Here is an 18381-nt window from a genome sequence, read left to right as displayed (position 1 = left end):
AACATTCAGAATGGCTGTTAATATACTCTGGAGTGTAATATTGAATTACTTGGGTTTTTTCGATCTCACAAATGATGCCAAACATTTGATATGAAGCATGAATATCAAATTTACTGTCAAATTGACCTGCAATTAATGAATTGATTATTACTGTTATAGTACATGTATTGTGTGGTATGCTTCAGAAGTGTAGGGATTTTATAAAGGAGATATTGTTTTGTGTTAAACGATCTACTAACCATTCTGTGGTGTAGGCCAATCTCCCATTACACACTAATAAGCTTCTGAACACTGATAATTGCATTCTGAAATGATTTTGTATTATTACTATTATTTTTACGATTGTGCTGAACATAAACACAAAGACAGCTGGGTATATCAGATAAAACATGAACTAAACACAGACTAAATATATTAGGATTTAATGATTTATGGACCCACAACAAATAGACCCAACGCATTTAACAACTATTAAACAAAGGATAATAAATAAAGTTCAACAAGCCATTAGAGCTCAAATCTCAACTTCCACAAACTGACCACATTACGAACATTATATCAATATTCATTCTATGTAATATTACTTTTCTAAGTACAACCGAGTGCGATACAAGAAAACAATATCGTTATAGAAACGGAAAGATCAATGACACTGACAAAGCAAATAGATGATGATTAATTTGTACTAAATATATTGATGATGAATTTAACTTTGTAATGGTATGTCCATTTTATAATGAGGTCATATATAAAATACTACTACTAAAAAACCCCGATAGTTTTGTGTTTCTATATATATATATATATATATATATATATATATATATATATATGTATATATATATCTATATATATATATATATATATATATATATATATATATATCTAGAAAGATAGAGAGAGAGAGAGAGAGAGAGAGAGAGAGAGAGAGAGAGAGAGAGAGAGAGAGAGAGAGAGAGAGAGAGAGAGAGATTATTACCAGAGTGTTTTTCGGTATCGTCAATATCATACATTAGGAATAAAAATTGTATTATGCGAGTCTCTGGCGAGCATAATACATTATTTTTATTCCTAATATATGATATTGACGATACCAACATACACGAGGGTAATAATCTCTTTATCATATAAGCTCAAGCTTAATACAACGTGTTTTTTAAAACTGTACACGCAACTTAATTCCAGTCCGCCATTACTAGATATTCAAATGATGTAAGAATATGTGGCGCAGTGTATTTTTGAATGGAAATGATGTCAAACTCGAATGACGTGGCGGTCACGGCACTAGGTTTATTGATATTTAAGCAAACGTACTTGGGCGACACTCTATAATTGACGTATGCATTCATAGCAATTTTACACTGAAAGCTGTCCAGCATTCAGAAAACAGAAAACGTTATGCACTAATTTATTCTGAAGGAATGACATCCAAAATGACGTCATTCGATTTTGACATCATTTATATTCAAAAAGACACCGCGCCACATATTCTTACGCCATTTGAATATCAAATAATGACGGACTGAAATTAAAGTTGCCTGTACAGTTTACCAAAACACGTTGTATTAAGCTTGAGATTATATAATAAAGTTATTATTACCTTTCTGTGTTTCGGTATCGTCAGTATCATATATTAGGAATACAAATAAAGTATTATGCTCCCCAGAGGCTAGCGTAATACATTTGTATTCCTAATATATGTATTGACGATACCGAAAAACACTGGTAATAATCTCTCTCTCTCTCTCTCTCTCTCTCTCTCTCTCTCTCTCTCTCTCTCTCTCTCTCTCTCTCTCTCTCTCTCTCTCTCTCTCTAACATTAACATGAAATTGTTCACTATATTGCACAGCCGTGCTGATTTCATAATGGATAATTTGATTATTTATTAAATGATTTCAAAAATTTATGAAAGTATGTATACTGCAAAGAAGGAATCAGTTTCCAAAACCAGATTTATTATTCTTAAATTTGGATTATTGATGAAAAGGTACTCATAACCATAGGTATAATTATTGTATCAATGCATAAAATATATATTATTTTTTATTATTGAACTAAGTCATAATAAGTAGTAATTGCAAACTATCTGATTGCTATTACTTGTTGCTTTGTATTATTTGTAGAACGTATACCATTTAATACCATCCACAAATTAGAATAAATGATTTTTTTTTTAACAATGAAAGAACGAAAGAAAAGAGCTGATATCTGCATACATTTACATGTATATGTGTACAAGTTGCTCACTGAATTTAATTGTTGACACTTTAAAAATGTCTATTATTAATCAATCAGTTTTATTAGCAAGCTTTAATGCATGTATTAAACTACACATTTATACATAGATACGTCAAGTAAACACTGTTGCTAGTTTGCTTTGTGTATCGGTGAAATTTACAAGTTACTTGATCTGGGTGTGTTTATTTTGGTATCATTAGAAGAGCCGCGTTTCGAAGAACATCAGTTAACTGGCCTCTGTGGCGCTGTGGTTAATCCATCGGACTACAGGCTGGTAGGTACAGGGTTCGCAGCTCCAACCCAGAGCGAATTCTTAAGAGCTTAATGGGTAGGTGTAAGGCCACTACACCATCTTCTCTCTTACTGACAATTAACAACTAACCCACTGTCCTGGACAGACAACCCAGATAGCTGAGGTGTGTGCCCAGGACAGCGTACTTGAGCCTTAATTGGATATAAGCATGAGAATAAGCTGAAATGAATTGAAATGAAATGTAATAATGAATTAAATTCGGTGAAAATTGCAATTATCTTGGTTTGGGTGTGTTTATGTTGGAATCATTTGAAGTGCCGCGTTTCGTAGAACAACTTGTCCAAAATTCATTAAAATCAGCTTTTGGGAATTTTTATCAGAAGTGTTTATATTTTAAACTATTTTAAAGAAAAATAAACAAAGGTTTATCTTGATGGACTACTTTTGCTTGTGTGTTTGCGTTACTTGTGATTGTGTCTGTGAGAGTGCGAGGATCGCTGCCGATGGAATCAAACTTGAAACGACTGTCTGCAGTCATAACCACTAACAAAATAAAGGCATTCTTATCACTGCCGATGGAATCAAACTTGAAACGACTGTCTGCAGTCATAACCACTAACAAAATAAAGGCATTCTTATCACGGTACCGTTGTTGGCTTCCACACCTGTGACAAAACGAGGTATTGCCAAGAGTTTCTTAGTTGAATTCAGAACCGTGATAACGCTGTATATGCAATAAATCGGTAAAAAGACCCCTGGGAATGGAGCAGCGCCCTTCTATAGCTAGAACCTGGTCGCGGTATGCAGTCGCGTTGAGGTTGCCACGAATGACAAGTAGTCGAGAACGGACTTTCCCACAGAAAGCACCTCCAAACATTACACTTCAGCCTCAAAATCTGTCAACTTCATTGGCACAACACTGAGCATGACGTCGACCACGTCGTCTCGAAACCCTCTACCTGCCATCGGCAAATCGCAGTGTGAATCTTGATTCATCGCAAAACCCGACTATATTCCATTCCCTGGCAAGTACTCTTGTGCTGTGGACGTTGACGTCGGTGTAATAGCGTCAGAATGAGTCCAACATATACTACTTTTTCAAAGGATAACCTTTTTATAGTATCAAATTGTTTTCCAATTACTATTACTCATCATCTATAATGTCACACACACACACACACACACACAAAGAGAGAAACACACACAGACAGAGAGAAACACACACACACACACACACAGAGAAACACACACACACACACACACACACACAGAAACAGAGAGAGAGAGAGAGAGAGAGAGAGAGAGAGAGAGAGAGAGAGAGAGAGAGAGAGAGAGAGAGAGAGAGAGAGAGAGAGAGAGTTAAAAAAATCTAAACCAGAAAACAAAAAAATAAAAGACAAAGACACAAACGAAACATCAAACAAAACAAAACAAAAGATTTGACTATGAACAAATCGTTTGAACTAAACCAAATAAGCAAAACCAAACAAAACACAAACAACAACGACACTAATTGGACATGTATACCCACTGTGCACTTCATAAATACTCTTGTGTTACTACAAATGCATTAAAGTGTACCACACACGACAGACTAACCTGTAAATAACGAACGATATCATGAGAACGACTAGCACCAGGGCGACCAGACTTCCTATCAGGGAGTACAGCAGACTGTCACTCTGACCTAGACAAGACACAAATATCACCATCATCATCATCATCATCATCATCATCATCACTATCATCATCATCATCATCATCATCAACATCATCATCATCATTATCACAATAATCATCATCATCAAAATCATCATCTTCATCACCATCATCATAATCATGATCGTCATCACCATCATCATCATCTTCATCATCATCGTCACATCATCTTCATCACCAACGACTACAACAGCAACAACAGATGCTACTACTATTACTGCTACTCTACTACTACTGCTACTATTACTACTACAACAACTAGTACTGCTGCCACTGATACTACTACTACTACGACGACGACGACGTCTATTATTACTACTACTACCACTACTGCTACTGTTACTAATGATATTGCTGCTGCTACTACAACCACTAATTATACTGTTATTAATTATACTGCTACTGCTGCTGCTACTACAACTACTACTACTACTACTACTACTACTACTACTACTACTACTACTACTACTACTACTACTACTACCAATACTGCTGTTGCTGCTACTACTACTGCTGTTGCTGCTACTACTACTTCGACTATTACTACTACTACTACTACTACTACCACTAATGATGCCGCTACGGTTCCTATTACTACTGCTGCTACTGCTGTTGCTGCTTCCACTAATGTTACTACTACTACTACTACTACTACTACTACTACTACTACTACTACTACTACTACTAATGATACTGCTACTAACGATACTACTACTACTACTATTACAACACTACTACTACTACTATTACAGCACTACTACTACTACTACTACTACTACTACTACTACTACTACTACTACTACTACTACTACTACTACTACAACAGCACTACTACTACTACTACTACTACTACTACTACTACTACAGCAGTTCACCTTTGTCATAACACTGATCTCCACGGAAACCACAATCTGGGATGTTCGGGGGCGGACCACGGTTGTTTGGCCAGTGGATCGCCGCGGTGTTCATCTCCTGGTATGAGTTGTCTTTTGCTACTCGCATAGCGATCTCCTGAATAAGTGTTTAAAAAAAAAAATAATAGCGAAAATGAGCAATGGTTGAGAGTAAAAGAACATTTGTGTTTCTGACTATCTCTACCACATTTTCTCTACCACTCTTTGTACCACTATCTCTCTCTCTCTCTCTGTCTCTTGCTCTGTATCTCCCTTTCTCTGTCTCTTGCTCTGTGTCTCTTTGTCTCTCTGTCTCTTGCTCTCTGTCTCTCTGTCTCTTGCTTTGTGTCTCTTTGTCTCTCTGTCTCTTGCTTTGTGTCTCTTTGTCTCTCTGTCTCTTGCTCTCTGTCTCTGTCTCTTGCTCTCTGTCTCTTGCTCTTTGTCTCTTGCTCTCTGTCTCTGTCTCATGCTCTGTGTCTCTTGCTCCGTGTCTCTTGCTCCGTGTCTCTTGCTCCGTGTCTCTTGCTCTCTGTCTCTCCCTCCGCCCCCCCCCCATCTCTCTCTCTCTCTCTCTCTCTCTCTCTCTCTCTCTCTCTCTCTCTCTCTCTCTCTCTCTCTCTCTCTCTCTCTCTCTCCCTCCCTCCCTCCCGCCTCTCCCTCCTCCCTCCCTCCTCCCTCCCTCCCTCCCTCTCTCTCTCCTCTCTCTCTTCTCTCTCTCTCTCTCTCTCTCTCTCTCTCTCTCTCTCTCTCTCTCTCTCTCTCTCTCTCTCTCTCTCTTGTGTGTGTGTGTGTGTGTGTGTGTGTGTGTGTTAATAAAGTTGATGCTGCTAATGATAATGAGACGGTGGCCGTTATCACTATGATAGCGACGACGACGACGAGCGTTCAGACAATGATGAATATGATGTTAGAATACCTGAAAGCTTCCTTTCCCTGGGTCTGTCATGTCCACAACTGATATGTCTGAGTCTCTGTCGCCGTTATCGTTGAGTGAGATTTCACCACTGGCGCCTGTTGGGAAACACAAACGAATCTAAATAACCACTGGCGCCTGTTGGGAAACACACACAAATCTAAACAACCACTGGCGCCTGTTGGGAAACTCTTGAAGGAAAACAAACGAGTCTATCGCCAGTGACACGAAACACATCAAATCACAAACTAGTAATACACTTTTATAAACACTCCCCCCTGAATAAATAAATAAATAAATAACAAATTAAAAAATAAATATGTTTTAAAATTTAAAACTGCAAATGTAACCACTGTCGTCTGGTGAAAAGCAAACCAGTTTACCAATGTAACCACTGTCGTCTGGTGCTTAGTAAACACAGGTTGACAAAACCAACGGCCTCGGTGTTGCAGTGGATAAGCCATCGGACTACAGGCGTGTAGGTACAGGGTTCGCAGCCCGGTGCCGGTGCCGGCTCCAACACAGAGCGAGTTCTTAGGTGTAGGTGTACGGTCACTACACCCTCTTCTCTCTTACTAATCACTAACCCACTATCCTGGACAGACAACCCAGATAGCTGAGGTGTATGTCCAAGACAGCGTGCTTGAACCATAATTGAATACAAGAACGGAAATAAGTTGAAATGAAGGTAGACAATGCACTTGCTTTATATATATATATATATATATATATATTATATATATTTATAATATACATATATAGATATAGAATATACAGATATATTATAAGACAGATAGACAGCCAGACAGCACAGACAGGTTTGAACAGGCGAGGAATCAGACACAGACGACCGACAGACAGGACGGATGGAATCATACAGATAGACAGACGGACAGGCGGGAAAGCAGACAGACAAGGACAGGCAGGGATTGAATCACCTGCGAGACAGACAAGAACAGACAGGACCCAGACAAACGAGAAATCAGACAGGTAGACAGGCAGGCGAGGAAGCAGACAGACAGACAGGCGAGGAATTCGACAGGCGAGGAATCAGACAGACGGACAGGCAAACAAACAAACGAGGAATCAGACAGGTAGACAGGCAGGCGATGCATCAGACAGGCAGTCAGACGAAGGATCAGAAAAAACGAGGAATCAGACAGACAGACAGGCAGGCAGGCAAGGAATCAGACAGACAGACAAACAGACAGACGAGGAATCAGACAGGCAGAGAGAAAGGGGAGGAATCATACAGACAAGCAAACAGACGAGGAATCAGACAGGCGAGGAATCAGACAGGCAGAGAGAAAGGCGAGGAATCAGACAGACAGACAGTGCAGGCTTCTGAAAATTGCGAGAGCGATAGTTTCGTTCGTGCTTCGCTCGCGTAAGCATAGTTTTGTGAAACCATTTTTCGTTCGCGCTCTGAATTTATGACATCACTTGCATGGTCATGGCTGGTTACATATAAAACGAAATGGATTACCTGAATTTGTTTTTGCGTAACCCATAAATGGGTCACGCATATTTTCACTTCTCAGAGGTCTACTACAGGCGAAGAGTCAGACAGATAGATAGACAGACAACAGGCGAAGAGTCAGACAGATAGACAGACAACAGGCGAAGAGTCAGACAGATAGACAGACGACAGGTGAAGAGTCAGACAGATAGACAGACAACAGGTGAAGAGTCAGACAGATAGACAGACAACAGGCGAAGAGTCAGACAGATAGACAGACGACAGGTGAAGAGTTAGACAGATAGAAAGACAAACAGGCGAAGAGTCAGACAGATAGAAAGACAAACAGGCGAAGAGTCAGACAGATAGACAGACAACAGGTGAAGAGTCAGACAGATAGACAGACAACAGGTGAAGAGTCAGACAGATAGACAGACAACAGGTGAAGAGTCAGACAGATAGACAGACAACAGGTGAAGAGTCAGACAGATAGACAGACAACGGGCGAATAGTCAGACAGATAGACAGACAGACAACAGGCGAAGAATCAGACAGATAGACAGACGACAGGTGAAGAGTCAGACAGATAGAAAGACAAACAGGCGAAGAGTCAGACAGATAGAAAGACAAACAGGCGAAGAGTCAGACAGATAGACAGACAACAGGTGAAGAGTCAAACAGATAGACAGACAACAGGCGAAGAGTCAGACAGACAGACAGACAACAGGTGAAGAGTCAGACAGATAGACAGACAACAGGTGAAGAGTCAGACAGATAGACAGACAACAGGTGAAGAGTCAGACAGATAGACAGAAAAACAGGGGAAGAGTCAGATAGACAGATAGATAGACAAACAGGCGAAGAGTTAGACAGATAGACAGACAAACAGGCGAAAAGTCAGACTGATAGACAGACAAACAGGCGAAGAGTCAGACAGATAGACAGACAAACAGGCGAAGAGTCAGACAGGTAGACAGACAACAGACGAAGAGTCAGACAGATAGACAGGCGAAAGGTCAGACAGATAGACAGAAAAACAGGCCAAGAGTCGGACAGATAGACTGACAAACAGGCGAAGAGTTAGACAGATAGACAGACAAACAGGCGAAGAGTCAGACAGACAGACAGACAAACAAACATGCGAAAAGTCAGACAGATAGACAGACAAACATGCGAAGAGGCAGACAGATAGACAGACAAACATGCGAAAAGTCAGACAGATAGGCAGACAAACATGCGAAAAGTCAGACAGATAGACAGACAACAGGCGAAGAATAGCATAGACTTTTAATACCGTATATTACATAATTAGTTTATGTATCAATGTTTAATTATATTGCTATAATGTACCATGTATATATTGTTTATATTTGCACGTCTGTAAGGTGGTGATATCATATCCCCCAACCCTGAAACTACCATATATGTTTCTGGGGTTAATTAAACAAAAAATTAGATAGACAGACAGGCGAAGAATCAGACAGACAGACAGGCCAAGAATCAGACAGGTGAAGAATCAGACAGACATGCGGGTAATGAGATAGAAAGAGAGACAATAGAAGAATCAGACAGCCATAGAGACAGAGAGAGAGACAAACAATCAGACAGACAGACAAATACGCAGGCGCAAATCCGACAGGCAGGCAGGCGAAAAATGAAACAAATACCACAGACAGACAGGCGAAACCTCAGACGCAAAGACAGACAGGCGAAGAATGAGACAGGCAAAGAACACATTTGATGAATACCATGAGCATGAGTCCGATTCCACATCCGTCTGGACACGGCATGTCCATCGAGTGGATCCATTCCCTCCGCTAACGTCTCGTTCAAAACCTTGGCGTACATCATGAACGCGTCGTAGAACAGAGCCAGGTGCCGCGACATCTGTGGAGTAGGAAAATCAGTACGTGAGGGGAACAACAAGCGAAACAGATTTCTCTTACAAAGCAATAATTATGTTAAAAAAAAAGAAGGTTATTTCCAGTTAGGGACGTTTAAATAGTGAAAATACAGAGCCGTGTTTATCCGGATATTGTAACTTTGTTAATAACCGAATTGACGCAAAATAGAGAGAGAGAGAGAGAGAGAGAGAGAGCGAGAGAGAGAGAGAAGAGAGAGAGAGAGAGAGAGAGGAGCGGAGAAGAGAGAGAGAGAGAGGAGGAGAGGGCCTGAGAGGAGAGAGGAGCGTGAGAGGGGATGAGAGGGAGAGATGAGTCGAGAGAGAGGAGAGAGAGAGAGAGAGAGAGAGATAGAGCTAGAGAGATAGCGGACAATTAGAGAGAGGAGACCAGAAAGAATACACTACAGAGAAGAGACACAAAGAGAGAGACAGAGACAACAGGGGTAGCGGTGATAGACGATGATGGATGATCATATATTGTATATACAAGAGAGAGAGAGAGAGAGAGAGAGGAGAGAGAGAGAGGAGAGAGAGAGAGGAGAGAGAGAGAGAGAGAGAGAGAGAGTGGAGAGAGAGAGAGATGAGAGGAAAGGGGAGGAGAGCGAGAGCGAGATAGCGAAGAGAGAGAGAGAGACAGAACAGAGGACAGAGACAGAGACAGCGACAGACAGAGACAGAGACAGAGACAGACAGGGGTAGAGTGATAGACGATGATGGATGATACATATATTGATATACAGAGAGAGATAGAGAGAGAGAGAGAGAGAGAGAGAGAGAGAGAGAGAGAGAGAGAGAGAGAGAGAGAGCGGAAGGTGAGGGAGGGCAGAGAGAGAGAGATAGAGAGAGATAGAGAGGAGAGGAGAGATGAGAGAGAGGAAGGGAGATAGAGAACACATGACCAGCGCAGGATGGAGAGAGGAGGAGAGGAGCGAGAGATAGTAGCGGAAGGTGAGGGGGTGAGGTAGAGAGAGAGAGGAGCGAGGGATGGTAGAATGATAGTGAAGAGCGAGATGGAGATAGAGAGATAGAGAGTAGCGGAATGGTATAGAGGTTGGAGAAGAGAGTAGAGTAGAGTGAGTAGGAGGAGAGTAGAGATTCGAGAGAGTCTCTTGAGGCGAGATAGAGAATGGGGTGGATCTCTTCCATAGGAGGATGAGATAGAGATAGTGAGAGATCTCTAGAGAGGAGAGAGAGCGATAGAGGGGAGAGAGAGATAAGAGAGAGAGAGAGAGCGGAATGGGATGGATAGAGAGAGTCAGAGGTCGAGAAGGGAGCTCGAGAGAGAGATGAGAGGAGAAGAGAGGAAGGATCATAGGAGAATAGAGAGAGGAGAGGAGACCTTCGAGACCGAGACAGAGACTCGAGACAGAGCCACAGCCACAGATAGACAGGGGTAGAGTGATAGATGAGGTAGAGTAGACGATTTAGACACAGTCATGTCTGTATGAATAACGGATACACGAATCGCACAGGAAAAAACACAGGTCGGGGAGATCCCGGCACGATTTCGAATATTATACATTCTTGTCAGAGGTGTAGGAGATGAACGTAAACATATGGTGCTCACCACTTGACCGCTGTAATCCACGCCATAGTAAAGTAAGGCTCGTTTGGACACTTCTTCCTGAAACGTCTGCCTGCCTTCTAAAAACGGCTGGTGCAAGCCAATCAGGAGGACGCTTTGGTAGGCCTCTTTTAGAGCCTGAAATCAAATGACGTCATCATGACGTACCCCAATGGTAAAACTCTTACTTGGTGCATGGTCGGTCTGGGATCCATCCCCTTCAGTGGACCCTTTGGACTGTTACTTGTTCCAGCCAGTGCGCCACAACTGGTATATCAAAAGCAGTGGTATGTGCTGTCCTATCTATTGGATGGTGCATATAAAAGATGCCTTGCTACTAATGGAAAAAAGTAGCGGGTTTTCTCTGTATGCTAAGACTATATGTCAGAAGTACCAAATATTTGACATGCAATAGCCGATGATTAAAAAATCAATGTGCACTAGTCGTTTCGTTAAAACAAACTTTTTATCTCTTATCTTTATGCTGTCGCAACTGTCGAAATGTACTGACGGACGGGCAGTTGTGTACATTGAAATGAACAAAACGTTTTATTTAACGACGCACTCTACACATTTTATTTACGGTTATATGGCGTCGGACATATGGTTAAGGACCACACATATATTGAGAGAGGAAACCCGCTGTCGCCACTTCATGGGCTACTCTTTTCGATTAGCAGCAAGGGATCTTTTATATGCACCATCCCACAGACAGGGCTGTACATACCACGGCCTTTGATATACCAGTCGTGGTGCACTGGAGTGAAAAATAGCCCAATGAGCCCACCTACGGGGATCAATCCTAGACCGAGCGCGCATCAAACGAAGACTTTACCACTGGGCTATGTCCCGCCCTATGTGTAGATTGATACATGCATACATGAATGAATAATGGATGGGTCGATCAAATGGATTCAAGGAGGGAAGGAAGGTAAGATAGACGGATGGAATGGTTAATGAAAAAAGGTTGGATCGTTGGATGCTATGATGGGTGGCTGATGTATTAAAAAACGGAATGGCGTATGGATAGATGGAAGGTAAATATACAAATTGTTTAATTTAATAACAAACTATTGAATTAATAAATACAATTGCCCCCTTTGCCCCATTATAAATCCGGCACTCAGCTCACCCTAACATTTAGCAGTTCATGAATGAATTGAAGACTCTTGCAGAGAAAACAAAAGGAACACTGGTCCAAATTGACAAAAGGGAAGCTCCAGAACCACGCAAAATGTTGTATCGTGATATTGATACACGTCTTGTGAGGTTGAAGGGTCAGCTTCAGTGAAAGCGTGTATCGTTATGTTGATACACCCCTTGAGTGGTGGATGGGTCACATTCAGCAAGGCCGCGAAACTGCAGTTGTAAATATGACTTTGAACTGTGGACATTTTGTACGAAATATTCGCTTAACATTTGTGAGATCATTTTTATTGTTTTTATAATCAAATGTGTTTAAGTCATATTATTTTGTCATGTTATTTCTCATACATAGGGACCATACGTGGACTGTTCTTCTTTTAATTGGGAATGTCACCTTTTCACACTGTAGGTAAACTGAGTGTAGGCAAAGTGGGTTGTAGGAAAAATATGCATATCAGCGTGCTTAATACATAGTGGATTCGTCACAAGTATATTTTAATATGTAAAATATCAACCGAGTCTATGTTAATCGGTATTTGTCGAGGCTCTGTCGAGAAAAATACCAATTAACTAGACGAGGTTGATAGTTTACATATTAAAACACACGAGTAGTTAAGTTATAGTTACATCATCCTTTTCCGAGAGACCACGGTTATTGCGGCCATTGAGTGACGGGTGTAAAGATGATGGATGAGGTAACTAGCTTGTACCACGCCCCCATTACCACGCCTTCATGACGTCACCATGTATATACATGGCAATTATCAAGCTAGCAATATATTACATTCTCCACTAAAAAAAACAATAAATGCATTGCATTCACCTGCTAAACATTTAATTTTTTCCGGGGCACTTCACATTTCCATGTAGGCCTATCCGCGCCTGTAATGTCAAGATGAATTAGTATTCCCCGTATAGGGTAATCGAAGCAAGTATCCATCACTCGAAATTCATCTGGTTAGACCACGGTTATTGCGGCCGTTGAGTGACGGGTGTAATAGATCTCGGGCTACGCCCTCGATCATTACGCCCGTCACTCAACGGCCGCAAAAACCGTGGTCTAACTAGACGAATCTCTCGGAAAAGGATGATGTAACTATAACTTATCCTATAACACTTCGAAGATAACATTTTAATTAAATGTTTGGTTAATCACAGTACTAAAGTCGCCGACATCGATAATGTGACGTCATCACGATTAGCACAGATTAGTTTGACGTCACGCATTTTAAACACATCTTTGAAAACTTTGCGCTCAGGTACACGGGTCTTGTTGGCTTGTAATCAAATGTCCATCCACAGCAACATATCATTTAGAGACCTTGCAAATTTGCATACCATTATTAACCAGAGTTAAGACACTATCTCATCACGTGTGTTTATGACATTGATATCATGGGTAAGTTATAGGATAGAGTCTTATATAATACGTAATAACTGTAGGAAGGAAGGGAATGTTTTATTTACCGACACACTCGACGAATTTTATTTACGGTTATATGGCGTTGGTTAAGGACCACACAGATATTGAGAGAGGAAACGCTCTGTCGCCATTTCATGGGCTACTCTTTTCGTTTAGCAGCATGGGATATTTTATATGCATCATCCCACAGACATGGTAGTACATATCACGGCCTTCGATATGCCAGTCGTGGTGCACTGACTGGAACGAGAAATAGACCAATGGGCCCACCGACGAGGATCGATCTCAGACCGACCGCGCATCAAGCGATCGTTTTACCACTGGGTTACATCCCGCCCCTGTAATAACCGACTACTTATTTCTCACCTCGTCATGTTCGCCTCCTTGGCGCCACGTGCTATCAGGTAAGCTATCGATGTCGGAAGCAGACTGGGAGCGACTAATAAACACGTATTCTCCGGATGTGTATCCTAGGTCACGTGCAACCAATAGAAATATTTGGATCGTGTCAGTTCTCAACAGTAGGAAGATAACTGGAAGAACAAACAAAAGAAAGAAACAAGTAAAACCGGCCTCGTAGACGCGGGCGCGGAAGAGTGTACGCCGTCGCTCAAGGTCCAGCCTCCGGTAAATTAGGTTAAGGACATAACGGAAATATAATACATGTACACACATAGAAATAATTCATTACACTACCTTTTCCATAAAACAATTTAAGCTAAAGTTTGTTTTGGTTGACGAGACCACTAGAGCACATTGCATCGGCTATTGGATGTCAAACATTTGGTAATTCTGACATATTGTCTTAGAGAGCCCTCTACATTTTTCCATTAGTAGCAAGGGACCTTGAATATGTACGATCTCAAATACAGGACAGTATATACCATGGCCTTTAGATACCAGGTGTGGGATACTGCTTGGTCAGAGAATGGGGCCACAAACCAAAGCACCTCAGCTCTTCAACGAATTTAAGAACACAACGGCAATATAATACGTGTACACATACAATTTAATTTAATTAATAATTCTATTTGATCGATCTACGACAAACACAAAAAAACAACGAAAATATAATGATACTTTTTCTATCTACACAAAAAACAAACACAAAACAACAACAACAACAAAAAACGAAAATATAATCCCACGAAAATACAGGATTGCACAGTACTTCTGGCGTCTAAGCTGGCCGCTGTGAGCGCCGTCGTATACTCTTCCACGCCCGCGTCTACGACGTAAATTCCCAGCTTGGTGAAGATGATGTTGGTCGTCTTGAAGTAGTCGACGAAATTGTCGGACATTATTGACTGCCACAGGTTCGACTTGTCGTACATGATGACCAGGTGGCGCCACCCGTACTTCTTCATCAGTAGGTGCGTTGTCTTCGGGTAGGGGTGGACGAGGGATGTCGAGAGGCGGGTCAGGGTGGAGAAGCGAGTCTTGTTGTCCAGCTCGCCGGACCCGCCAAGGGTGGTTATCAGGGGGAGGTTCCAGTCGTTGGCCATGTATCCGACCAGTTCTACGCCAGTGCTGCATGCTGCGAAATAGAGATATGACAGTTTAAGTATGTAGGCAGTTACACCAGTATGTAGGTAAATAGAGATATGACAGTATAAGTATGTAGGCAGTTACATCAGTATGAATGTACATAGAGATATGACAGTATCAGTAGGTAGGAAGTTACATCAGTAGGTAGGTAGATAGAGATATCACAGTATAGGTATGTAGGCAGTTACATCAGCAGGTAGATAGACAGAGATATGACAGTATACGTATGTAGTATGTAGGTAAATAGAGACGTGATAGTGCAAGTATGTAGGTAGTTTCATCAGTATGTAGGTAAATAGAGACGTGATGGTGTAAGTATGTAGGCAGTTACATCAGTGTGTAGGTAAATAGAGATGTGATAGTGTAAGTATGTAGGCAGTTACATCAGTGTGTAGGTAAATAGAGATGTGATAGTGTAAGTATGTAGGCAGTTACATCAGTGTGTAGGTAAATAGAGATGTGATAGTGTAAGTATGTAGGCAGTTGCATCAGTGTGTAGGTAAATAGAGATGTGATAGTGTAAGTATGTAGGCAGTTACATCAGTGTGTAGGTAAATAGAGATGTGATAGTGTAAGTATGTAGGCAGTTACATCAGTATGAATGTACATAGAGATATGACAGTATCAGTTGGTAGGAAGTTACATCAGTAGGTAGGTAGATAGAGATATCACAGTATAGGTATGTAGGCAGTTACATCAGCAGGTAGATAGACAGAGATATGACAGTATACGTATGTAGTATGTAGGTAAATAGAGACGTGATAGTGCAAGTATGTAGGTAGTTTCATCAGTATGTAGGTAAATAGAGACGTGATGGTGTATGGTGGAGGTGGTGGATGGGACGGCCTAGGGAAATGAATTAAAAATGGGGCAGACCTTCCCGTCTACTCTCCTCCGACATAAATACCAGATTAACCAGACATATTTTATTGTCAATATTCTACTTTTTACGTAATCATTTGTAGAAACCCTTTTTAACCCTTTGTATAAACACTTTTTAACTTCCTTGTAAATAAAGTTTATTTAACCATTAATTAGTATTTTTATCTAATCATTTGTATAAACGTTTTTAATTTAATTTTTTTTTTTTTACTAACACTCTCCCCACCCCTCTCGTTGTGAGCACAGTTTCTGGCCATAGTCAGAAATCGTACTCGCAACGTGCGTGCTTGAGCATTAAATTGATATAAGCACGTTATTTCCCGACATCTGATCTAACAGTCATTTGTGGGCATACATACATACATATATACATAATGTAACATTGCTCTGTCAACTCTTGCAATGGCTAACTCGATGGAAGATTCCTTTCGTGAGCAACTAGTGAAGAAGAGAGAATCTGACAACAAGTCATTATTATGGACGAAGACAGAGTATTTCTCTTTACTTGAAGAACTTAAAGAAGCTTGTTCTGCTAAGAGTAAATCTCCTCGTCAATATTACATCCTTGGCCGCTATGAGATATTGCAGTGTGGTGACGTGGAAAAGTTAATTCGTAAACGCGGTGCCAGTGATCAGGAACCAATTTACTTTACGCATATCGATGATAATATGTTTGACATTATTAAGAGAGGTCACGTTTCAACTGGTCATGGTGGTCGCGATAAAATGATGAAGGTTTTGAAGAAATATGCCAATGTTACCCGCGAGGCAGTAGAATTGTTCAAATCACTTTGCACAGAATGCCAGAAAAAACGTTAGACCCATCCTACCCAAGGACTTTAGATCACGAGGTCAGGTTGACCTTGTTGACATGCAGTCTATGGCGAGTGGTTCATACAGATGGATAATGGTCTACCAGGAGCATCTCACTAAGTATTGTGTATTGCGTCCATTAACACCAAAACGTGCAGCAGAAGTTGCCTTTCAGCTGATGGACATGTTTCTATTACTTGGTGCACCTCAGATTTTGCAGAGTGATAATGGCAGTGAATTTACTGCATCCGTTATCACGGAGCTGAAGCTTCTATGGCCTGACCTTCTGATGGTTCATGGTAAGCCCAGACATCCTATATATATATATATAAAAGTTAGGATATGTAAGTAAGTATGTATGTAGAAAGGTTGACAGGTAGGAAATTAGATAGGTAGACAGACAGGTAAGTAGATAGGTATGCAGGTAGATAGTTTGACAGGTGGGTTCATATATAGGTAGACATACAGGTAAGTATGTAGTTATGCAGGTGCATAAGTTGACAGTTGAGTGGAATTTAAAATATTGTACATTTCAATCACCAAATATATCTTTTTTCGTCGCTAACTAATCAAAATGTTACCGACACAATACGTATTTATTATCGTCTTGGTATCGACCGTCACATACACGTAAATTTAGAGTGAGATACAGAGATAGATAGACAGGTAGAGAGAGAGCGAGATAGATACGGAGAGAGAGAGAGAGAGAGAGAGAGAGAGAGAGAGAGAGAGAGAGAGAGAGAGAGAGAGAGAGAGAGAGAGAGAGAGAGAGAGACAAACTGATCCTGGACCCTAATGTTCTACTGACAGTAGCTACTAACAATGTTCCTATTAGATATCTTTTAGAGAGATGCTCTGTGGCCAACATATGAATAAACTCCTACAATATCGTGTCTGACATGTGGTTAAACTACGGCTAGTTGGTGTCTAACATGTCTAACATATGAATAAACTCCTACAATATCGTGTCTGACATGTGGTTAAACTACGGCTATATGGTGTCTAACATATGAATAAACTCCTACAATATCGTGTCTGACATGTGGTTAAACTACGGCTAGTTGGTGTCTAACATATGAATAAACTCCTACAATATCGTGTCTGACATGTGGTTAAACTACGGCTATATGGTGTCTAACATATGAATAAACTCCTACAATATCGTGTCTGACATGTGGTTAAACTACGGCTATATGGTGTCTAACATATGAATAAACTCCTACAATATCGTGTCTGACATGTGGTTAAACTACGGCTCTATGGTGTCTAACATATGAATAAACTCCTACAATATCGTGTCTGACATGTGGTTAAACTACGGCTAGTTGGTGTCTAACATATGAATAAACTCCTACAATATCGTGTCTGACATGTGGTTAAACTACGGCTCTATGGTGTCTAACATATGAATAAACTCCTACAATATCGTGTCTGACATGTGGTTAAACTACGGCTATGGTGTCTAACATATGAATAAACTCCTACAATATCGTGTCTGACATGTGGTTAAACTACGGCTAGTTGGTGTCTAACATATGAATAAACTCCTACAATATCGTGTCTGACATGTGGTTAAACTACGGCTAGTTGGTGTCTAACATATGAATAAACTCCTACAATATCGTG

The 18381-nt window shown here is 40.7% G+C and overlaps 1 protein-coding gene across 1 annotated transcript in view; it reads right to left on the bottom strand.

Moving 5' to 3' along the window:
* Positions 1-16199, bottom strand: part of LOC121377205 (atrial natriuretic peptide receptor 1-like) — a 47395-nt gene extending 31196 nt beyond the window's left edge. Inside the window, exons 1-8 of the mRNA XM_041505113.1 lie at positions 16154-16199; positions 14684-15049; positions 13879-14045; positions 10947-11081; positions 9225-9363; positions 6021-6115; positions 5087-5222; positions 4092-4179 (exon numbers count right to left, since the gene is read on the bottom strand). Coding sequence (XP_041361047.1) covers positions 4092-4179; positions 5087-5222; positions 6021-6115; positions 9225-9363; positions 10947-11081; positions 13879-14045; positions 14684-15049; positions 16154-16199 — 1172 coding nt within the window. The remainder of the gene's footprint in view (positions 1-4091; positions 4180-5086; positions 5223-6020; positions 6116-9224; positions 9364-10946; positions 11082-13878; positions 14046-14683; positions 15050-16153) is intronic.
* Between the last annotated feature and the right edge of the window lie 2182 nt (positions 16200-18381).

The sequence above is a fragment of the Gigantopelta aegis genome, chromosome 7 (assembly GCF_016097555.1).
Source record: "Gigantopelta aegis isolate Gae_Host chromosome 7, Gae_host_genome, whole genome shotgun sequence".
In the NCBI taxonomy this organism is placed as follows: domain Eukaryota; kingdom Metazoa; phylum Mollusca; class Gastropoda; order Neomphalida; family Peltospiridae; genus Gigantopelta; species Gigantopelta aegis.
This window is presented reverse-complemented; position numbering and strand designations above follow the sequence as displayed.